A 23,563-nucleotide genomic window follows, 5' to 3' on the forward strand; every position below is an offset into this window, starting at 1 on the left:
GAGTCTGGGGTCGCAGCTGGGGGAGAAGAGCTCCTGTTATCTTCTGGTGAGGTCAGCACCCGGCAGTGCACAAGACATCCCCCCCACCTCATAGAGAACTGTCCAGCCTCAAATGTCAACAGTGCAGAGGACGAGAAAGCCTGTGATCAGCGGTACGCACAGCATATGCATTATACATAGATGAGACAATACATAATAAAAAGGAGGCAAATAGGGGAGGTGGATTGGGGGACGGGATAACTGGGGGATGGGCATTTAAGGAGGGGGCCTGAAATAATGGGTACTGGGTGTCATATGCAATTGATGAATCACTGAATTCTACCTCTGAAACTAATAATACAGTATACGTTGATTAAGTTTAATTTAAAGTAGAAAAAAAAGGAAGGTAAAATAGAAGTTTTCAGGATTGCTAATGACATCAGCCTGTTTACCCGACCCTTCTGCCACCAGGGCCCGAAGTGAATAGCTGTCATCGAACGGGCTCTGGTAGACCCCAGCTCTGCACCCACCTTGCCTTTGTGGGTCTCCTGCAGCCAGTGCCGAAGTTGGATCAGGCAGCTCTCCTGCACAGGCGTGAGATGGCCCAGGTACCTTTGAATGTAGTCTGCATCCAGCTTGTCCCCTGCGGGAGAAGATGGGGGCGTTCAGGACCAGAGGGCAATCTTCTCCACGTTGTCTACCCTTTCTGGAACCCTCGTCTCACTGGCCACCTCGGATCAGAAGCGTCGAGTACAGTGGCCCTTTCACCGAAGACCAGCCACGGGGGCTCCACACCCTCTGGTCTTGCCAACCCATTTCCAAGATGGTTATGAAAACTCATGGTGAGGCCAGCCTGGATCTCACTGTGGCAGGTGATGTGTCCTCTGACCCTTGGAAATCCGGTAATTCCCACCCCCTGGAGCTGTCCTGCCCTCTGAAGATTATTAACAACATGTGCTCATTGTTTCTAGACATGCATCATTTCAGGGAGCTCTCCCAGCACCCCTGTGCGGCAGGGCCACTACTGTCCCCACTTCGCGGAAGACAAAACTGAGGTCAGGAGAGGTTAAGTAGCAACAAACGCATGCAGTGCCCCATTGTAAAAGAGATGGTCGGTAGGTACAGTTCCTTTTGCCTTCCCACCTCCTGGCCCCCTTGTGGGTTTGAGGCTTTTCATAGACAGAGCCCTGACCTCAAAATACAGCCCAGGAGTTGCACAGATCATTCCCAGTGTTCAGTCCTATCCAGTTGCGTGATGGGGCTGTTTGGGGTCAGCATGTTCAGGCATTTAGAGGCTGGGCTCCAACCTGAGGTCCCGGTGCCCACTCCTAACTGCTGGGGCGGCAGATGCTGGAGCGGACATTAGCATCTCAGCAGTGGGTAGGCGGTCCACAAGATCAGCCCCCACGCGCACAGCCCGTTCTCTGCGTGCGCAATAAGAAAACAAGTGGGATGTGTGCACAAGCAGCAGCGGGACCCAATGGTTCCCTCTAAAATAAAAACAGTCCAGGCTGGAGGTCAAAAGGCATCTGGGTAAACAGAAGCAGGAGAGATGCTGGTGGTGTGGGGTGAGGGAGCCTCACAGAGGCTGGAGATGAGAAAGGGGCTTGGAGAGGATGAGGGAGGAAGCACAAGGGAGGCAGGAGATACCAGCATCCTTCCGGCCTCTGGGCAGCTGTGAAGGCCCCTTTCTCCTGAGCACAAAGGCCCAGTGATTCAGGGCCGGGTGGAAGGGGCTTGACTCTGCCTCTCGCCAGCCATCCTGAACACCAGCCCTGCTGCCGGACGGCACAGACGGACAAGGAAGGAAAAGCCTGGTGCAACATGAGGAGGGCACAGGGCATGACCACCGGACAATGTGCACACGAAGGGGCAAAAGTTTTAATTTTTTCAATATTTTAGAAGTGCATGGACCCCAGTAGCCAGCTAGTGCATATACAATTGGTACAGAGTAAATGTTTGTTGAGTGAATGAATTTTGTTCTCCCTAAACACTGCCCCAGCTGTATTATTGGTTACATGGCATATGTCAAAAAAAAGCCAAGCCCTACACTTCAGCGGCCCCAAGGAAAGACCGAATCTTCGTGAGCACAAATGCATATGGTTAAAACTGAATTCATGGAGTATGTGTAGTTTTCAGTCCTAGGGTTTTTTTTTTTAATTTTAATATTAAATTGTGAACATTTCCCATGTCAACAGAAGTTTAAAATATGACAAAGGGCTAATTGCCTTCAGTACAAAGAGCTCTTACAAAGCAGTAAGAAATCAATGGGCAAATAGGAAAATAAAAAAGTACAAGAACAGAGATTCACAAAAAAGCAATACGGAGTCACTAAGAACAAGAAAATAATATTTGGCCCCACTCGTCTACCAGTGGTTGCTGTTTGCTTTCAGTTCATATTTTTAAAGATTTTATTTATTAGAGAGAGAGTACACGAGCAGGGAGGGGTGGAGAGGCAGAGGGAGAAGCAGACTTCCTCACTGAGCAGGGAGCCCAACTTAGGTCTCGAACCCAGGACCCTGGGATCATGACCCGAGTGGAAGGCAGACACTAAACCAACAGAGCCACCCAGGCACAGTCTCGTGGGGAACTGGAGTGAGGTCAGGAATAGACACAGCTATGCCCTTTTGGGGGGAACATTGATTAGTACAATGTCTTTGTAGGCCTAATTGGTAAATCAGCCAAAATTTTGTCTGCATATAACCTCTGACCCAACAATTCAACTTAAAAAATTTTATGCTACAGGATGCCTGGGGGGCTCCGTCGGTTAAGCATCTGCCTTTGGCTCAGGTCATAATGCCAGGATCCTGGAATCAGGTCCCACACTGGGTTCCTTACTCAGTAGGGAGCCTGCTTCTCCCTCTGTCTGCTGCTCCCCCTGTTTGTACTCTCATTCTCTCTCTCTGGAAATTAAAAAAAAAGATGTATGCTACCTATATGCTCATCTAAATATAAAAACAACCTTAAGTAGAAAGATATATTATTTATATTTTTAAGTGGGAAAAAATTAAAAACCAAAAACCTAAATATCCATTAATAGAAGATAAGCTAAATTAACTAAAAATCATCAATAATCAATACGTGTTTATTAATAAGTTAAGTTATGGTAGGGCCCAACTACACCATAAAATACTGCAAGGTGCTGAGACAGAAACAATGATCCAGAAAACTGTTCAAGCAACAACAGGAATTGAAAATAAGCAAAACATCCAGTAGAACGTATAACTTGCTCTCACTCATTCAACTATAAGTTATACACGTCTGCTTGCCTGTGTATGCCTGTGTGTGTACATATTATGTACGTATAAATGCCTAGATGGTTTCAGGAGTTATGAGCACAAAACTATTATGCCCTCGAGGGAGAAGAAAGGAGTCTTATTTCCTAATTTACATGTTCCAAGAAATTTGGGGTTTTTTCCCTACCATTGTCATGCATTACTCATATAATTAAAAATAGTAAAAAACAACAACAACAACAACAAAAGGAGAAAAGGGCAGCCCTGGGGCACCAGAGCAGGTCAATTCCTGATTTAGAAATAAACCAGTTCTGGCTCTTGGGCCGGAAGGGAGAGAGGGTGAAGCTTCAGGAAAGGGAGGAAGCTGACTCATTCCAGGTCCCAGACCCGTTCCCAAGGGGACCCGCAGCAGTTCTCCTCCTACGGAGTGAGCAAACCCTAAGCGGGTTTCCGGGGACTGGGTGGCTGGCAGTGGGGGGGAAGGGGTGGCCAGAGGCAGAGACCTGGCCAGGTGGTATCCGCCGCAGGGACCTACCCTCGGTAAGAACCGTCTCGGGAGCAGGGCCTGGGGTACCGCCGGGCCTGTCAGCCTGCGGGGAGCCAGCATCCCTCCGGCCAGCCTGAGCGCGGGCGTCCTCCTCTCGGACGGGGGCAGGCGTCCAGCGGGGAATGTGAGAGGTGCCCTGGGAGATGAGCTCGTTCAGGTAATGCTCAATCACCTCCTTCCCCTGGAAGCCAGAGAGATCGGAGGCACATGAGCACCAGGGCATGTGAGCCCGTCAGCCTGGGTGTCACACACCCACCCCCCCCCCCCCCGCCCGTGGCTGCCGTCCCGACCCTGACGCGTGGCTATTGAGCAGTTGCGATGTGGCCGGTCCGAATAGAGATGTGCCACGAGTGTCAAATACGAACTGGAAATCCAAGAGTTAGTGTGGAACAAAAAAACATAAGAGAGTTCGTTAATAAGTTTTCGCTGGATAACACGTTGGATAAAATATACTGTTAAAATGAATTTCATCTGTTTCATTATCCGTCTCCCCAGGGATGGGTCTGAGATCTTTACGCAGCAACCATGTTAACTGGGGCAAAGCACCAGAGAAACCCCTTCCTCTGTCCAGAGTTCACTGCACAAGCCCCAAACATCGGGGAGCTTCAGGATAATGATTATGGAGCCTCCAATCCCGGCCGGGTGGTTTCCACTCATTATCTTGTGTGTCTTGGGCATCATTAGGATACCCATTCTATGGATGAGAAGACTGAGGCCAAGGAAAGTTAAGGATCCCTCTTGCCCGATGTCACTTGGGTTGTCAGGTGGCAGAACGGGTTTTGAACCAGGATGGCTGGCTCTGAGGTCTGTGTACCTTCCTCCTTGTGACTGACCCAGGAGCCCACCTCTTACCCTCTTGACGTTGGCTGTGTACTGCTTCATGGCGATCTTCTCCAAGGCACTTTCGAAGCCGAAGAAAGACCGGATGTCAAGTGAGGCAGACTGCTCAAAGCAAGTCCACTCTTCATTCTCAGGGTGGACCTGAAAGCCAGGCAGGGGTGATGATAAGGTCCCAGTGTGGGGTGCCATGCCCCCCCCAACTCTTGGTGTTATGGGCCCAGCCAGAGCATAGAGCAGACAGCACCTGGCGGGGTGGAGCGCCTAGGGCAGGGGGAGGGGCAGCAGCCTTGCTCAGAGAACAATGCAAAGTGTTAAAGAACAAAGAGCCTTCTCCTGAGGGGATGGAGAAAGTGGGTCTGGTATGCGCATGCCTCTCCCTTAAAAACTGTTACAGAATGATATCTTTAAATGAGTAATATGTTTAATATTTAATTATATAGAAGCAAGTTGAACATAATTAGTATATATTTTAGGTATATATTTTAAACTATGTTATATATATATGTATTATTTTTAAAAATATATATATATATGTGCAAACTTTGTCGACACAGCGACTGCGCAGGCCCAGGCTTAGTACTTCTCAGTCTTCCGTGGGCAGAAACGTGAGTGGGGAGTCTGCTAAACATGCAGCTATCTGGGCTGAATGGGTCCAGGGCGGGGCCTGAAAACCTGCATTTCCCAAGCAGCCTTGGTGATGCTGATTTAGCTGTGCGCCCAACTCACTCTGAGAAAGCGTGCACTAAAAATGATTCATAAAAAACTGCCACCCACACTTTCCTACAGGTAAGCATCTCAACATCCTGGGCCCAGTTTCCAGGGGAACCCAAGAGGAGTCGAAAATGTGGAAGGAAAAAGCAATGGGCATTTACTGGATACCTGCTGTCTACAAGGCACCATGCCAAGTGCTGGGGACCAGACCGATGAACAAGGCAGTGCCCTTCTATGGAGGAGGCTCCCCTGAAACACCTCTAATGCACTATAGTTACGACGTCGGACTTATCATCATGAAAAACGCCATTTGGGATCTAGCACAGGCTAAGGGGGCTTTACCTACAAGATCTCATTTGTTCCTGCCAGCACCGGATGAGGCAGGTTCCCCTGGCAGAAACCTCGGGGGCAGCCTAAGGAGGGGAATCAACTTGCCCAACGTCACTTCGCAAGAAAGTGGCAGAGCTGGGCTGCATCCCAGCAAATGCCTCCAGACTCCTCCCTCCCTCCACCCTCTGGAGGCCCCTATCCCCAGACTTTACTCATCAACTCCAGGCTCTTCGCATATGCTGTTCCTGCCCCAGAACTCTGTTCCCAGCCCCCTCATCTGTCAGCTCTCAGCTTCCTCCTCAGAGAGGCCCAAGGGACACTGGTACGTAAGAGAGTGCCTCTCCCCTTCCCTGCCCTCATCCTGCCTGCTGGATCCCTTCTTAGCACTTGTGACAACATTGTAAGTATATGTTGACTTTTTGGCCTTGTCTGTCTCCCACTGGATGGGAGTGAGCCCAACGGTCAAGCTGACTAGTCCACCACCAGGTGCCCTGGCGCGTAGTAGGCACCCAGTCAGTGTGTACTGAAGAATAATACGAATGACTCTTAATTATATTACAAGATAACACACCTACGGGGCTTGGCATGTGCCAGGCACTCTTCTAAGGGGTTTGGATAATTTACTTCCTTTAATCCTCAACACAACCCATGCGGTAGGTGCATTAACCCCACTTAAAAACAGATGGAGAAACTGTAAATGAGGGTGCATTTCTTGGAGGAAGGAAAGGAGAGAGACGAGGAAGGGGGGTTGGCATCTGGGTGGCTCAGTGGGTTAAGCCTCTGCCTTGGTTGGGGTCAAGATCTCAGGGTCCTGGGCTCTCTGCTCAGCAGGGAGCCTACTTCCCCCTCTCTCTCTGCCTGCCTCTCTGCCTACTTGTGATCTCTCTCTCTGTCAACTAAATAAATAAAATCTTTAAAAATAAAAAAAAAAGAGGAAGGGGGAGGCAGGTTGCCAGGTTTTGCCAGCAAAATACAGGATGCCACATTTGAATTTCAGATAAACAATGAATAATATTTTGTTAAGTGTCCCAAGCAATACTTGCCACTACTTAAACAAACAACCAAGTATCAGCTGTGCATCTGAATTGCAGATGGAAACCTGGTGTCCTGCTGTCTTGTAAAGGACAATGTCTCTGGGCTGAGGAGGGGGTGTCCTGAGCTGGTGCAAGGGGGAGGGGCGGGACACAGGCTCACTGTGTAGCTGCAGTTCTCATTGACCACGACGCGGCTGGCGAAGGTCTCGTTGTGGGCTTCGATGAGGAGTGTCCTCTCCCTCCAGTTCAACACGTTTCTCTGCACGAAGACCACATGCTCAACGCCGGCAATCTGCAAGGGAAGGGCAATGGGGGCGCCGGCAGGGCATGGAGATTCGCGGAGACCTGGCCTCGCCCCACCAGCTGGCCCAGATCCCTACTCCGCCCTCCACCCCCAGACCCTGAGACCCCCGTGCCTACCCACCAGCCCGGGGCCCTAGTCCCCAGCCCATCAATCAGCCCCTAGGCCTTGGTCCTTCCCAGACAAGACCTCAACCCAGACCCCACTGCCCCCAATCCCAGGACGCCCCGTACTGGCAACTACACTCCCACAAACTCAGTCCACCACCTGAACCCTGAACCCGTCCCCAGGTCCCCCACCCCAGAACCCTCCTCTGCGCCCCTCCCCCAGCCCCTGGGACCCTCCTCCCCGCTCACCTTCCGCAGCAGCCGTGGGGCCTCCACGCGCAGCCTGCAGCTCCGCTCCACCACGTGGACCGCTCCATCCGGGCTGCGGGACTCGCGCAGGACCTCACTGCCCAAGAAGACGGGGATCTGCGGGCAGGTGGGGAAGCGCTTCTCATAGGCCTGGAGGCAGAGCGGGAGTGAGCGCCAAGGGGGCTGGTGGCCCCAGAGGGGCCCACAGCGAGGCTGCTGAGGCCTGGAGCTCAACCCTCCTCCCTCAGTGCTGGGCTGTTGTCTCATTTACTAGAGCAGAAACGCGGGGCGCCTGGGGGGGTTCAGTCCTTAAGCAGCGCCTGCCTTTCCTTTCAGCTCAGGTCGTGATCCCAGAGTCCTGGGATAGGCCCCATATGGGGCTCCCTGCTCAGCGGGAAGCCTGCTTCTCCCTCTCCCACTCCCCCTGCTTGTGTTCTCTCTTTCTCGCTGTCTCTCTGTCGAATATCGAATAAATAAATAAAATCTTAAAAAAAAAAAAAAAAGATAACACGGGCGCCTGGGTGGCTCAGTGGGTTAAAGCCTTTGCCTTCTGCTCAGGTCATGATCCCAGGATCCTGGGATCGAGTCCGCATCAGGCTCTCTGCTCAGGAGGGAGCCTGCTTCCTCCTCTCTCTGCCTGCCTCTCTGCCTACTTGTGCGCGCTCTCTCTCTCTCTGTCAAATAGATAAATAAATAAAATCTTTTTTTTTTAAGATTTTATTTATTTCTTTGACAGAGAGAGATCACAATAGGCAGAAAGGCAGGCAGAGAGAGTGAGAGGGAAGCAGGCTCCCCGCCAAGCAGAGAGCCCGATGCGGGACTCCATCCCAGGACCCTGAGATCATGACCTGAGCCGAAAGCAGCGGCTTAAACCACTGAGCCACCCAGGCGCCCCAATAAGTAAAATTTAAAAAAAAAAAAAAAAAAAACCTGCTTACCTGGCAGATGAGCTTATTTAAAAAAAAAGATAACAATTTAAAAAAAAACAAGAACAGAAACTTGAATTCCTGGCCTAAGAGCAGTGACCACTGCTATTTGACCAACAAGACATCATTTTATTTATTTATTTTTTTAAATGTTTATTTATTTATTTGGGGCGCCTGGGTGGCTCAGTGGGTTAAGCCGCTGCCTTCGGCTCGGGTCATGATGTCGGGGTCCTGGGATCGAGTCCCACATCGGGCTCTCTCCTCACCAGGGAGCCTGCTTCCCTCTCTCTCTCTCTCTCTGCCTGCCTCTCTATCTACTTGTGATCTCTCTGTGTCAAATAAATAAATAAAATCTTTAAAAAATAATAATAATAATAAATGTTTATTTATTTATTTGATAGAAAGAGAGATCATCATTTTAATACCTGTTTCAGAGACTAACACACAAGTGCACAATGATTTAACAAATCACTCCTTGGCTCTGCATTTGAGATTTCATCCTCAGGAAGCGTGGGTTGCCTGGGGCATTTTAAAAGAAGGCATCTTTCAGGAAAACAACAACAACAACAACACTTGATATAATCCAACACTTCTTCACGACAAAAACACTGAACAAACGAAGACTGGAAGGGAAATTCCCCAACCTGATAAATCATACTCGTTGCTAAAAGACGGAATACTTCCCCCTCTGAGATCAGGAGCAAGGCAAGGATGTCCCCTCTGGCAAAGTCTGCTCCACATTGTCCTGGAGGTTCCAGCCCTGGCAGTTAGGGAAGTAAAAGAAAGAAAAGGCATCCAGACTGGAGGACGGGAGTCTGTGCCCAGTTCCGGAAATGCCAGGGCAAGAGCCACTGTGGGGTAAGCCCGCATCCATGGCTGACTGTATCCAAGTGGGGTCGGCTCCAAGCGCCTGTCACAGCCCACGTGCCAGGCAATCGGGATCAAAGCAGCTCCAAAAATAGTGCCGGCATCTGAGGACAGCATCTCCTCCCCCATCCCTCAGGGCTCCTCCCAGCTCCGAAGGGTAGAGCCGGGGAGGGGCAAGAAGCAATGGAACGGTGCCCGGTGCCCTTGATGTCACCCCAGGCCCCACAAGGCCAGCCCAGTGTGTCTTCCTGCCTTACGTTGAGCCTGGTTGCCTTGCACAGACAGAGCAGACACGGCAGGGTTGGAATAAGGAGCCCTTGTTCCCCAGCAGGCATTTGCCCACTGAGGACAGAACTACACCGCAGAGTGGGCCGATCCCGCGGTGGTGGCCAGCCAAGGGGGCGTGAGGCCCAGCTCCACCTCCTCCCAACAGAGGCAAGTGCTTTCCTCCTCTAAGCCTCTTTCACCATCTAGAAAATGGGTACATACCAAGTTTGCCTCCCAGAGTATGAAACCAGGTTGTCTACTTAAGGCAGAGCCTGGCTCATTTAAAGCAACCAGAATTTTCATTCTCCAGGCAACGAGACTCAAACGACAACAGAACACGGGTTTGCAAGAACTGCAGACAGTTCCCTACCAGCCATATCTGAGTACTCCCTCGTCACTAAATGCAGGAGGGAGCCAGAGGAGCCGGCTTGGGCTCACCTCTGTGATAGGAGGAGGGATGCTGACATTTTCTGAAAGTTCAGACATTTTCAGAAAGGGGTGCATGTTTCAGAATCAACAGGCTCGGTTCATGTCTCTACTACTTTCTCAATGAGTGGCCTTGTGAGTCTGTTTCCTCATCTGTGAAATGGGGTAGCATCCCCATTTGACAAATGAAAGAATTGAAAGGCAGAGAGGCTAAGTAACTTACCCAAGGTCACACAGTGAAAACTGGTAAACCTGGATTTGAATCCCAGCGTGGCACAGTCCCCATTCCCTCAGGAAGGCTTTGTTCTTCTGGGCAGCTGGGAAACAGCCAGGCATTAAACCCAGGGCGGAGCGGTGACGATTTCCCCCTTCTCTACCCTTAGTACTTCAGCTCCTACTCGCCCATGGCCACACTGCCCCCGAGTTTCTGCACTCCCTTGAATTATTCTACAGTCTCTCCTGCTTCCCAGATGAAATGACATACTCAAAGCAGGCCTAGATGCCGGGAACATGGCCCACACTCCATACTGTGGCCCACCAGGCCCCCAGGCAATCTCTGCCGCCAGCAACCTTCACTCTGCTCCAGCCACGCCAGACTTGCTGTTTCTAGAACACATTTGTATGGGTTTTTTTTTTTTCTTTTAAATTTATTTGACAGAGAGAGATCAGAAGTAGGCAGAGAGGCAGGCCGAGAGAGAGGAGGAAGCAAGGCTCCCAGCTGAGCAGAGAGCCTGATGTGGGACTTGAACCCAGGACCCTGAGATCATGACCTGAGTTGAAGGCAGAGGCTTAACCCACTGAGCCACCCAGGTGCCCCCATTTGTATGGGTTTAATTGTGTGCCAATCCCCCTCTCCCCCAACACCAACAGAATTCATGTGTCCTACCTAGTTTCTCTGAATGTGACCTTATCTGGAAATAGATCCTTGTAAATGAAATTAGATAAGAGGTCATACTTGGGACTGGGAAGACCCCTAATCCAATACAGCTGGTGTCCTTATATAAAGGGGAAATTTGGTCACAGACAGTCATACAGGGAAAACACTATGTGACAATGAAGGCACAGGTCTGGGTGATTCCTCTACAAGCCAAGGAACGCCAAAGATCACCAGCAACACCAGAAGCTGGTAGAAAGGCATGAAATAGATTCTCCCTCAAGCCCTCAGAAGGGACTGATCCTGCCAAAACCTTGATTTCAGCCTTCTAGGCTTGAGACTGTGAGGTACAAATTTCTGTTTTAGCTACCCAGTTTGTTGTACTTTTAAATGTCAGCCCCAGGACACTAATGCACGTACCATCTGTTCCCACCACAGGACTTTTGCACGAGCTGGTCTCTTTCCTTGGGTCACTAATCAGTTTACTTGACAGTGGAGGAGGAAGGAGGCCTGAGTAACTGGGTCTTCCAGAGGGTTAACAGACTTGGGTCAGGAACTAAGGAGATGCTCTGGCTTCAGGATTCATCTGTGCTGGTCCCTCTCCTGGGACATCTTCCCCCACCTTCTCCCCTACAAGGCTGCCTCTTTCCTTATTCTGTCCTTTTAGCCTATTCATTTCCTTGATACCATTTATCACACCCTTTAGCCATATCCTAACTCGCACGTGGTGTGCCAGAGGCCTGGGCTATGTGCTTTTCCACAGCACTGACCTCATGCACGTCTGTCTCGGTTCTTGGCATACAGTAGGACTAATAAATGTCCACAAGCAAAGAAAAAAAAATTTAAACTTGTCGATGACCCAAAAAGCCCCAAGAAAGGTGTCCCAGGAGGGCAACGACGGGCCATGGAGCCTGAGAATCCAACTGGGGCTGACTTCCTGTTGTAACAAACCTCTAGTTAGAAAAGCTCCATCTGGAGCCGCCAGATAACGGTGGAGAGTGGACGGTGGAGGGCTGCTCAGCAGCAGAGGCTGCTTGGGCCCAGCTTTCCCTGACCCTGAAAGGGAAGGTGCTACCTTTCTCAAGTAGCGATGATGGGGCAAGGCCAGGCATTAGGGTGGGGAGCAGTCAGAGCTAGGTCCCAGCTGGAAGGCAGGGGTCCCTAAATAAAGAGTCCCTCCTAGTGCTGTACCTCCTGCTGGAGAGTCCCCAAGGTTGTGAGGCCCAGGGTCAGGCACTGTTGCTACTGACATTTATGGGATGCCAACTGCATCGTTTCTTTGGACAGTGCTCCAAGAGGGAAACTAGTATTTCCCCCATTTTACAGATAAGCAAGTTGAGGCTCTGGAAGGCACCACAGTCAGTGAGTCGTGGGGCTGGAGCACAGGCCCTTCTGACCCAGACCCCAACCCTGAACCACCCTGCCCCACCTGTCAGTGGACTTTGGCTATATCCCAAGCGTCAAGAGTTTGGAAATGCTGAGTACTGCTGGCCTAAAACCTGTGAGTCAGGGGCACCTTTGCCTTTGGCGAATCGCAGGGTCTTATAGGACGGAGCAGTCCACTGGATCCTCCCCATGGGCTCCTGTCCCCACAAATCACGCCTGAGCTTCCCTGTGCTGAACAAGCTCATGGTCTGCTCCCCCCAACCGCCCCCCCCCCCCAGGAACACAAGGTAGCAGAAGGATTTGGTTACAGCCCTTCTGCCAGGTGGCTAGAGAGGGACACCCAAGCCTCCTCACTCAGAAAGGAAGCTGGTCCAAGGCCCAGATCCCGCCCATGCAGGGCTGCAGCTGGGGTAGGCAGAGACCAGTGGAAACTTCCGTTGACTGCCTCCCATGGGCCTCCATCCTGTAAAAATCCACCGTGACACACTTAGCATGTGGAGATGGGCAGCTGGACCTGCCTACCCTCAGCTGGGTAACCTTGAGCACAGGCATGTCCCCTTGTCTCCCTTCTGTATAGTGGAGTGATTCACTCCCAGTGAGTACCTGGTTGTACCCTTTTCCTTCATCTGTGCGTCACAGCTGCTGACAAGAAGTCATCGGCCCCGGGCAGTGGGCTTTTCCCCCTCCCACCAAATCTCTGGGGCTTGTCAAAATGACACAGCCAACACTCAGTGGGCATTTACATGGTGAATGAGTGAATGACAGCATTCTATACCCATTAAGGGCACGGACTCTGGGGCGTGGGTCCAAATCTCCGCTCTGCTTCTTACCAGCTGTGTGGCCTTGAACGAGTCATGGAACCCTCCGTTCCTTAATGTACTCATTGTTAAAAGGAGAATAAGGAAAGTGGCTACCTTGCTGAGTTGTGGGATGTGTGGGGGGGTGGAATCAAGGAGTCCGTTTTTGTAAAGTGCTGAGAACAGTGCCTGGCACATGGTTCGTTCTACATAAGCATTTGTTAAATAAATTTAAATTTTAAAAAAGAGTGAGATTCTATAAAGTACAGAAAAGCTATTTCTGCTAATCACTTGACAGCTGCCGCCTCCTCCCCCCATCCCTCCTTCCTTCCTGCCCTTCCTCATGCAAATTCAAATAAAGCTGGAAGCTTCTTACCCCAAACCTTCCACCAAGAGTGTGGAAAGAAGATCCAAACTGCACTGACGTACTCTGGCCCAGGACCTTGCCTTCCCTTTCCATGCTGCAGGCTGGATTTGGGGCACTGAGCACTGTGTGACCTCACACAAGGCACACGCCTCCCATCACGCTCCTCAGGAGCCTTCCTCGATGACCCCCACCTGCCTCCTGCAAGCCTGGGAGGCCCCAGGATGGACGAGGATCAATCCTCTCAGCTCCCCCAACTTTTTGTAAAACCAAAATAGAATTCTCATGCCATAAAATGCACCCTTTTTAAAAAGATTTTATTTATTTATGTGAGTGAGGGAGCGAGAGGGCACAAGCAGGGGGAGCAGCAGAGGGAGAAGCAGCCTTCCCTGCCAAGCAGGGAGCCTGATGCAGTACTCGATCCCAGGACGCTGGGATCATAATCTGAGCCAAAGGCATATGCTTAACCGACTGAACCACCCAGATGCCCCTAAAATGCACCATTTAAAAAAAATATTTCATTTATTTATTTCACACAGAGAGAGAGAGATCAGAAGTGGGCAGAGAGGCAGGCGGTGGGGGGCGGTGGGGGGAGCAGGTTCCCTGATGAGCAGAGAGCCCAATGCGGGGCTCGATCCCAGGACCCTGAGACCATGACCTGAGCTGAAGACAGAGGCTTAACCCACTGAGCCACCCAGGCGCCCCCCATAATGCACCATTTTAAAGTGTTCAATTCAGGGGGTTTTAGCACAAAATTGTGCATCCATCAACACCACCTAATTCCAGAACATGTCCTCACCTTGAAAAGAAATTCCCTACCCACAACTGTCAACCCCTAGTGCCCCCAGCCAGCCCTAGGCAACCACGAACCCACTGTCAATCTCTGCACATTTGCTTTTTCTGGACATTCTATGGGAGTGGACTAATCATAGTATGTAGCCTTTTGCGTCTGGTTTCCTTCACTCGGCCTCGTATTTTCAAGGTTCATCCACACTGTGGCAGGTGGCAGTGCTCCATTCCTTTTCGCGGTTGAGGCATATTCTACGGTCTGGACGCCCCCCCCCCCCCCAACTTTGGACAAGTTGCCTAGCTAGAGCTTGGGGGATGAGACATCAGTCATCTGACGGCAGCAGGGTCACCCCAGCTGATGAAGCGTAGCAGGCCTGGTCGAACCAGGCCAACACACCCCTGGAGCCTCTTGACTGCTGTATACAATCTATAAAAACAGGTATGCCCAGAGGGTCCTGTAGCTGGACAACCTGATACGATTCTGGTCAAAGCCAGCTCGGGAGACACAAGAGATGGAGACAAAGGGGCAGAAGGACCCCGCAGCCAGGGCACCGGGACATGGCCAAGGGGCAAGGCTTGGGTGTGGGGGGCTGGGCAGAAGCAAGGCACGGGGTTTAGATGCTGCCTCTGCCATTTGCCAGCAGGGTGACCTTGACTTAACCTCTTTGAGACACAGTTCCCTCAAAAGAAAAAAAAAAAAAAGAGAGAGAGAGAGAGAGACAGAGAGAGAGAAGATAATGAGAATGATAGTGATATCTCCTTCATAAGGACTATGGTAAAGATTAAAGGCAGATAATACGGTTAAGGTCCCGAGCACAGTGCCAGACACAATGTTGTAGACTTTTTTAAATGGACGACAGGAAACCAACAGGGACTTGAACAGATATTTGTACAGAATCGGGCACAGTAAGCAAACAGTAGAAACATCCCAAGTGTCCTCAGACAGATGCATGGATAAACGAAAGGTGGCCCATCCGTATAGTGGAATATGATTCAGCCATATAAAGGAAGGCAGCACGGACACCTGCTAGAACACACCTGAGCTTCAAAAACGTCACCCTCCGTGAAAGAACCCCGATGCAAAAGGACACATACTCCATGGTTCCACGTGTATGAGGTCCCTGGAATAGTCAGATTCGCTGGCAGAGAGTAGAAGAGTGGACGCCAGGGGCTGGAAGGGGCAGGAGGGACGGGGAGCTGGTGTTTCATGGGGGCAGAATGTCGGTCTGGGAAGACGAAAGAGTTCTGAGGAGGGATGGTGGTAAGGGCTGCACCGCACTGAGAAGGTGCTTCAAGCTGAACGGAACTGTACGCCTAAAATATGGTTAAAATGGGAAGTTTCGCATTATGTATATTTTACCATAATTTTTAGGGACGGGGGGAAAAGAGTAAGCCATCTCCTGGGCGGTTTATAGCCCTGCTGGGAATGATGACTGTTAATTGGAGTAGAATACCATGTCTGTGTGTTTGTTTTCAGTCAACACCTCTGTTTCTATGTCTGTTTCCTTCGCCACTGGATTCCCCAGTGCCCTGGTACAACACCTGGGATGCTCCAGATGCCCGGCCAATATTTGCTGCAGGAAGGAACGAACGAACGAACAAAAAGGAAAGGAGGCTGGGAGGGAAGGAAGAGCAGGTGTTGGGGAAAGAAAGCAGGAAGTTGGAACCATTGACATAGATCTACCTGAAGGACAGGTAGGGCAGCAGAATGTGCCCATCTTCCCGCAGGCGGGCTCTGTCTGCACCTGCCAGGGCGCTGTGGCAGGCCCAGGGGGTAAACTGTGCCCTTGTGTGTGGCTGTTTACCCTCCGCCTGCACGGAGCTGAATCCTTGCAGGTGTCCACCGCACAGGTGAATAAATGCCTGAGTAGTTCCCGTCGGTGGTCCTGAAAGCCGTGCAACTGCCGCTCTTAGCCAGTGAATCAGCCCCAGACAAGGTGCCAGGGAACACTTCTGCCTGCTTTTCAGTTTCCTGGGCTGGAGGCTGGAGCATGGGGGGCTGTTAGTGGGGCGTAGGTATTATTTGTTCCTATTCCATCCCTTCTTTGCACGAATCGGATTTGGATGTCCCTCTGTCCCGGCCACCAGGACTGTGTCTCTGCCTCAGGAGGTCACACCATCAGAATGCCTGGCCTCTCCAGCACTGGGCGGGGAAGGCGGTGGGGGTGGGGGGGACACACACAGCCAGGCTGCCCCACCCGGCAACTGCACAAAATATCTGCTGTGGATTCTCACCCACGCATGGGGAGCAGGGTGGAGGAAACTTTCCTCCTCTGAATACACTCTGTGCCCACAAACTTCCAGGATCAGCTGGTGCCCTTGATAGTTCAGGGAAGGGACTGAGAGGCAGAGAGGCCGGCCCAGAACATCTTGACATTTAGCGGTATGTCAGGATCTCGATGGGAGCGAAACACTATTTTAGATTTTTCAAGTGTCTCAGGAATGTGCCCAGCCTCCGTCACCCCTGCTCGGTTCTCCTGGCCTCTGGGATGGAAAACCCCCTCCAATCCACTTAAACCCTAAATCTGATCATGTCACTCATGCTTAAAGCCTTCCAAAGCTCCCAAGGTCCTTGAACAGACAAACTGACCCTGGCAATCACTTTCTGACTCACACCGGGACCCAAAGGAGCCACATTTATTTCTTCAGAGAGAAGGTCTCCTTCTCTGCACACCGTGGACCCTCCTGCCCTTGGCAAGGCTCAGCCTGAAGGACCTAAAAGACCTTTAGCTGGTGATTAATGGGCCCTTCCCCATGTTCCTATAACACCCTGTGTATGCCCTATTAGGAATCATTCTTTTTTTTTGGACAGAGATCACAAGCAGGCAGAAGGCAGGCAGAGAGAGGAAAGGAAGCAGGCTCTCCGCTGAGCAGAGAGCCCAATTCGGGGCTCAATCCCAGGAAGCTGAGATTATGACCTGAGCTAGAGGCAGAGGCTTAACCCAATGAGCCACCCAGGAGCCCCTAGGAATCATTCTATGTAGCATTTGCCTGGTTCCTCTCTCTGTCTCTCTCCCTTTCTCTTTCAGAAACACTCACACACACACACACACACACACACACACACACACACACACAACCCACTGTAAGCTCCATGAGGGCAGGAAGGGATGGTGTCAGAGAACCAGAACAAGATAGACAATGTCCCCACCTTCCTGAAGCTTACTTTAATGAGATCGGCCCCTATAAACAAGCAAGGAAGCAAATGAACAGAATCATGATGCATTTCATAACATGCTAGGAATCTGCTCTGTTGTAGCCCTTACACCTAGCACGCTGCCAGCACACAGTGAAACACAATAAATATTTGTAGGATGCACACACGAACACGTGTGTGAATTAATATCTGCATAAACTAATGAGTGAGGCCCTAAAATTTGCTTCTGAAATCATGAGATCACTTTGTTGGGCCCTGGATCGCTTCTGTTCTCCCAGCCCAAATCAGAACGCGTCAGGTCCCTGTAAGCAATCCAGGACGGAACATGTCGCTTCCCTTAATCTGTTAGCAACAGGATCAGATGATGGGCTCCAGGGAACTAATTTAAACTCATTTAAATAAGGCCCCTGCTGCTTTATTAAAACTAGGTCCATAACAACGGGTCTAACTGTAACTGCCCTGGCCTGAGCTGAGGATTTACCTCTAGATGCTGCTCCTGATTAATAACCCATTTGCCAAATTACAAGCTGTTTATCAAGACAAAAGGCCAGGTTTTTAAATATTTTAACACTTCATTGCTGACACAGCTCTCACCTCCGTAACCCTTCCTCTGTGTGAAAACCTATTGCTAAGGAAATTCTACTCCAAGCCATCTTCCTTCTGTAGATTTGCAGAATCTGAGATGAGCTGAAGTCACGGGGCCTTGGAGCCCTACTGGGATCCCGGGGCAGTGCCGGGACAAGAGGCAGCACGGTTATTCCTGGAGCTGCTGTGGCCGCTGGCGCACAGATGTTTATGGAACATCAGCGCCAGCATCTGGAATGTGTGGCTGTGAGCACAGGCTTCGTCTTGGACCTCAGGCCTCTAGATTTCTGTTGTTCTAAGCTACCCATGAAAGTTCCTGCTTCTGAGCGGGCCTCAAGAGCTGGGCACAGAGAGGGTTTGATAGGTAACCACTGCCAGGCTGTCAGCTGCCCCCTCCAGCAGGCCAGGATCTGTGGGTTCCTGGTGTGCTCCCCTTTCTGGAGTCCTGACAGAGTATAGGCATCGGGGACACAGTCCTGGTGGTAACGATCCCTGCCAGACCATTCACTGGGCTCAGATGAGACCCCAGTGAGTTGAGATCCTCAGCTCTGAGAAATGGCAGAGTTCATGATAGAGAATACAAATTTGGGGGGCATATGAGTGGCTCAGTCGTTAAGCATCTGCCTTCACCTCAGGTCATCTCAGGGTCCTGGGATGAGCCCCACATCGGGCTCTCTGCTCAGTGGGGAGCCTGCTTCCTGCCCCCCTCCCACCGCCCCTGCTTCTCTGCCTACTTGTGATATCTGTCTGTCAAATAAATGAATAAAATCTCAAAAAAGAAAAAAAAAACCAAACCTAAATAATATTTCACCAGCATGAACAATACGCCTGGCCATGTCTGGGCACCCCCGTCCCTTCATTTAAGCCTCACTTTCACTCTCGATGGAGCAGGAGGCTTTATTATCCTCCATTTTCCAGCTGAGAAACTGGATCAGGGGCCCAGCTGATAGATCGGGCTTTTCACCACCATCCATTTGGAAGGAGAGCCCAGATAACCTGGAATCCATTCACAACAGGCTGTAGGCTGACCAGAGAGAGGCCTTCGATGCTCAAGGGACCACCGGCTGAAGTCCGAAATATGGCCTTTGTGTTCTAGGCACAAAGACCCCCACCACCACCTTCTGGGACCCACAAACAAAGGAACCAAAGACCCTCTCCAACCTTGGATTCACAGCTACCTCCATTGTTTTAATGATTTCCCTTTGTTTACCAAGATAATACGAGCTCAATGTTTTGAACCAAATAACACAGAATACAATCGAGAAAGAAGAAAGTAAAGGTCCTCGGAATCCCACCTTTCAAAAACAGAATTCACATCAAGGAATTTGGCCCAAGGAGAGAGACACCCATTCTCTGGATTCAATTTTTGAAATTTAAAGAGGAAAAAAAAAAATGCTTTCTTGTCATTTTTTAAGCTCTGTCTAGAACGGTTGGCTCAGTGCTATTTCATAACCAATTCCTTGAGCCCAGTTTTAGTCGTTTGTGTTTGTTGCCGGTAGACTTCTGAAGCAAGGAATGCTTCAGTTCTCAAGTCAGTTTTTGTTAAACAGGAAAACCAAAGGCCAGATCATCTGGTCACTCGGATACACTGAGAAGAACTGAGTCCATCTGAAGCTTCCCTGGCATCTGACCCAAACTGAGGGCAAGTGTTTAGCTGAGAAACAAAGACGGACCTTAAGTGCAGAAAAACCCTTTTGTGCCACACAGCATGCAAGTTATGTTGAGTTATGCAGCTATTTTGGGGACAATGATGTTTTGTAAACAGTCGGCAAAGTGGCTTTGCAGAGGTTTAGGGCCCTTTCACCAACTAGGATTGTATGGAAGATGAGGAAACGCGGGCAAATTGAGAAATACAAATAAATTAATGCAGATACAGATAATAAGTATCTGAAAACCTTTCTTTCCTACTGCCCCCACAAGCCTCTGTGCACGAACACCCAGGGACTGTTAACAGCTGGGGGAGTAAAGGGAGTCCTGCCTTGTTTATGAAACGGGAATCTTACAAAATATGCTTAACCTACTCCAGCAAAATCAAAGTGAATACTGTACTAGTCTTATTAATACATACTTACATGAGACTTTAGCCAGCATATTTTATTTTAAAGTGCAATAATTGTAAATATTTTGAGAATCCTAAATATGATGAATGAAATTTAGATTTCTTAAGCTCTGGCAATAATAAAACAGTATTAGTTTTCCATTTGGCAGTTGTTTGTCTCAGTTTCATGGTAGAGAACCACAGGTCCCTGGACTGTTCCAGAAGGGTGGGGACAGTGGCTCTCTTATTTTAATGAATGAATGAATGAATCCTAGGGTCTTAGAATATGTGAGCTGCCTGGAGCCTTAGATGGAGGACAAGTACTTATATTCAGCTGCTAATTACTGTCTGTTCGGTATGGACCAAGTTCCATGTGGGGCACCTGACTCCACCCCCCCCCATTTCCCCTATGTTATAATATATAACATACATATTTATAACCTATATATTATAAAACCTTGAGTCCTCATGACGACCTTGTGAACTGCATATAATCATCCCCATTTCACAAATGAAGAAACCAAAGCTCAGAGAAATTCAGTGTCTTTTCAACAGCACACAGCCAGAGCACAACGGACCTGTAGCAAGGACCCGGTGCTCCTGACTCTTCATCATCCCCTGGTGTCCCTCATCACCAATGAGGGAAAGTCACACAGCCACACGCAGCAGCAACCGTAACAATAACAGCATTTGGTATGTGCCAGACCTTGCATCAGGAGCTTTACATATATCGACTAATTTAATCCACGGCACAAAGCCCGGATTTGGAAACCACATATTCCTCATCTAAGAGATGGTGAATGGAGGCTCAGAGAGGTTGAATAACTTGCCTAAGATCACCCAGTTGGTCAACACCAGCCCTGCCCCAGCCTCTTGCACTGGAATCATTTGCACATAACAGCACAACATGTATGAATGATTCCAGATGCTCTAAACTCCATTATGTGATTATAAACACAAGAGAGGTAGGTCTGTAGAATGAGATCAGGCAGGACACACGCCCACAGAGGTACCAATTGATACGAAAGTCCTTGAATCGAAGGTTGAAGTTAAGGCAGCCAGGCGGGGATGGGGAGGACGCAGGTGGACACCAGTATATCTTGCACTTTCAATACAATCATTTATAACACCGTGTGGTGCACTAGCTGGGACGCCCACGTTTAGTGAGTGCCAACTGTGTGCCAGGCACCGGGCCAGAGGCATCACACATTTCTCATTCATTCCTGACACAATCCCATAGCAGTTCCCCCTTTTTCCCAAGGAGTGGGACTTCTGAGAGGCAGAGGGAGGGTCCCAGGAAGGAAAGCTACATCAGCCTGTTTACAGCACCTGCATGGGCCAAGAGCTTGGGAGCCAATGCCAGTCCCTCAACTGACTGGCTGCCTGACTTACATAGATTCGGTCTGAAGTCACCCTGAAAATGACCGTCCTTGCTACACACCTGCACCCTCTCAGCTTCCTTGAGGGAAAGGAAAAGAGGAGTGTTAGCAGAAGAGGATTCTGGTGGGGTGTTGTGGTCAAAGTCATGGCTCTGGAGTACCCCCTGCATGGGTCTGAGCCCTGGCTCTACTTGTTCGCAGCCACAGAAGTTGGGGACACCTTGCCTGTCCAAACCTTCAGTTTAGTGAAGGTAAAATGGGAATAATGAGACAATGTATGTAAACACTTGGCTCTGTAAACCCTCGGTGAATGGCTGCCGCCATTGTGATCATTCGTATATTTACTATGACTATTATTATCATTAGCATTACACAGAATGACAGCAGTGGCTCGTGCCACAATATCCTTGTTTTCCATCAGAGGGCCTTGAGATGAGAGAATAGGTCTGCTTCACCGAGGAGAAAAAGGAAGATCTTGTGATTTGGTTAGTGGGCAAGGATTCTAGACGCTGTGGTGAAGGCTGGGGTGGCCGGGTGAGGGGTCACTAGTGAGAAGCTCCACCCACAAGGTCAGAGGAGCAGCTCAATAATTCCTTCTCGTTTGGGGGCTTGAGGGGCTGCCTCTCATTCCTGCATAACTGACCTCCTGTGTCCCTCTAACCATCACATAAGAGGCTGGAGAATCAAGGGTCACTCACCGCCATGACCAGCTCAAATGGGTACTTGTAGATGCGGACAGGAGACTGGTACTTCTGCACCATGTTCTCGCAGGAGCGCCAACAGAAGCCACCCAGGTAGGAGTGAGCACAGAGCCTGGATGACAGGTGACTGGTAAGGTAGCAGCTCCCTCCACCTGAAGCAAGAACCCTGCCCACGGCTTCCCCAAGCAAGGGGCAAGCCCAGCCCCCTCAGGCTCTCCCCACACATTTCTCCAGCCCTCAAAGCGAGGGGGTGTGATCACCAGATTACCCTGATCCAGGCCCCAGACCCCTGCCCTGTCCATTACCCACTGCTCCAGATCACACTCATCCCTCGAAGACCAATCAGTACCCAAACTTTCCTCCATCCCCACCCCTTCGCACTGAGGCCCCCAGCAGCACCCCTCACCGCCACTCACATGGAAACACACGTTTGCAACTCTTATATTTCCACAATTCATCACCCACCCACGCACCCCACAGCTCGCCACAGACATCCTGACCCTATAGATCCCCAAGTATCATTGGATATACCCTCCCATTTTCCTCCAAGATACCCTGACATACACACAGTCTTCACTAAATTTCACATGCACTGTCTCTGTCTCACACACACGGGCACACACATGCATAACCCACCTCCCACACGGGACTGCTCTCGCACACATATGCAACTTCACACACACACTCAGCTTCCTGGACCTCACACCTACCGACTACTCCACGCAAGCACACAATTCCCCTGGTGCACACAGACGTCCACACGCTCTCACATACACGCACACACGTATGCACTCGCAGGCCCCCACAGCCCCGCTCACCCTCGCCCTCCGAGTCTCGGGGGACGTAGCCCCAGAGGCAGTAAAGAGCTGAGTCCGCCGGGGCTCCCAGCAGGCGCCTGGCCCGGAGCGCAGCGTCTTCGGCGAGGCCCGACCGCGACTGCCCAGCCTGGGGCGTCCTGCCTTGCGCTTCCTGGGGCCTGGCCAGCCAGGGAGGGGCCTGTACGCGGGAGCGAGACCTGCCTGGAGGGAGTGCTCCAGGACCTGGGACAGCGGAGAATCCGGCCTGGCCCCGCCCCTGGCCTGGCCCCGCCCCTAGTCACGCCCCAGTCTTAGCCCCGCCTTTCCTTATTTATTCTCTGTTTGACTACGCCCCAGTCCGGCCCTTTCTCCAGATTGGCCACACCTCCAGCAGGCCCCACCCCTATACTGGTCCCTCCCCTAAGACTCCCAGCCTCGAAGACGGCCCAGCCCCGGGAAGACCTCGCCCAAGGCTCCACCCCCAGTCTAGCTCTGCCCCCACGAGGACCTTTGCCCCGCCCAGCCCCTCCCCTCTCCGTAAGGTTTACTTTCCTGCACTGATTACCAGGGTCTCCTAGTCTCTGAGCCCCGCCCCTCCCATGGGCTACTACTTGAGCCCTACAGGCTCTGCCCCAAGCCCCGCCCAAGCATCGTTCATCACTCGGCGTAGGTTTACGGAGCACCTATTAACGTCAGATCCTTCCACGTGCTAGAGAGTCATTAAGTGAACAAAAAACAAAGATCCGGAGAGCCTGGGTAGCTCAGTGGGTTGGGCTTCTGCCTTCTGCTTGGGTCATGATCCCAGCATCCTGGTTTCAAGCCCTACATCGGGCTCTCTGCTCAGCAGGGAGCCTGCTTCCTCCTCTCTCCCTCTCT

The 23,563-nt window shown here is 50.7% G+C and overlaps 1 protein-coding gene across 9 annotated transcripts in view; it reads right to left on the minus strand.

The window, feature by feature from the left end:
- SEC14L5 (SEC14 like lipid binding 5) overlaps window positions 1-22,918 on the minus strand; it is a 41,419-nt gene extending 18,501 nt beyond the window's left edge. For 7 of the 9 annotated variants that reach the window (XR_006816692.1, XR_006816694.1, XR_006816693.1 and 4 more), the window contains exons 1-7: window positions 22,709-22,918; window positions 21,888-22,002; window positions 7,335-7,484; window positions 6,838-6,969; window positions 4,615-4,743; window positions 3,751-3,943; window positions 510-622 (exon numbers count right to left, since the gene is read on the minus strand). Coding sequence is in view for 4 of the 9 variants with exons in the window: in XM_045993478.1 (XP_045849434.1) it covers window positions 510-622; window positions 3,751-3,943; window positions 4,615-4,743; window positions 6,838-6,969; window positions 7,335-7,484; window positions 21,888-21,950 (780 nt within the window). In the remaining 5 variants the exon portion in view is untranslated. Of the gene's footprint in view, window positions 1-509; window positions 623-3,750; window positions 3,944-4,614; window positions 4,744-6,837; window positions 6,970-7,334; window positions 7,485-8,904; window positions 8,946-21,887; window positions 22,003-22,708 lie in introns of those variants that run through there. The other 2 variants (XM_045993476.1, XM_045993479.1) reach the window with 2 other exon arrangements.
- Between the last annotated feature and the right edge of the window lie 645 nt (window positions 22,919-23,563).

Source organism: Meles meles, chromosome 21, assembly GCF_922984935.1.
Source record: "Meles meles chromosome 21, mMelMel3.1 paternal haplotype, whole genome shotgun sequence".
Classification (NCBI taxonomy): domain Eukaryota; kingdom Metazoa; phylum Chordata; class Mammalia; order Carnivora; family Mustelidae; genus Meles; species Meles meles.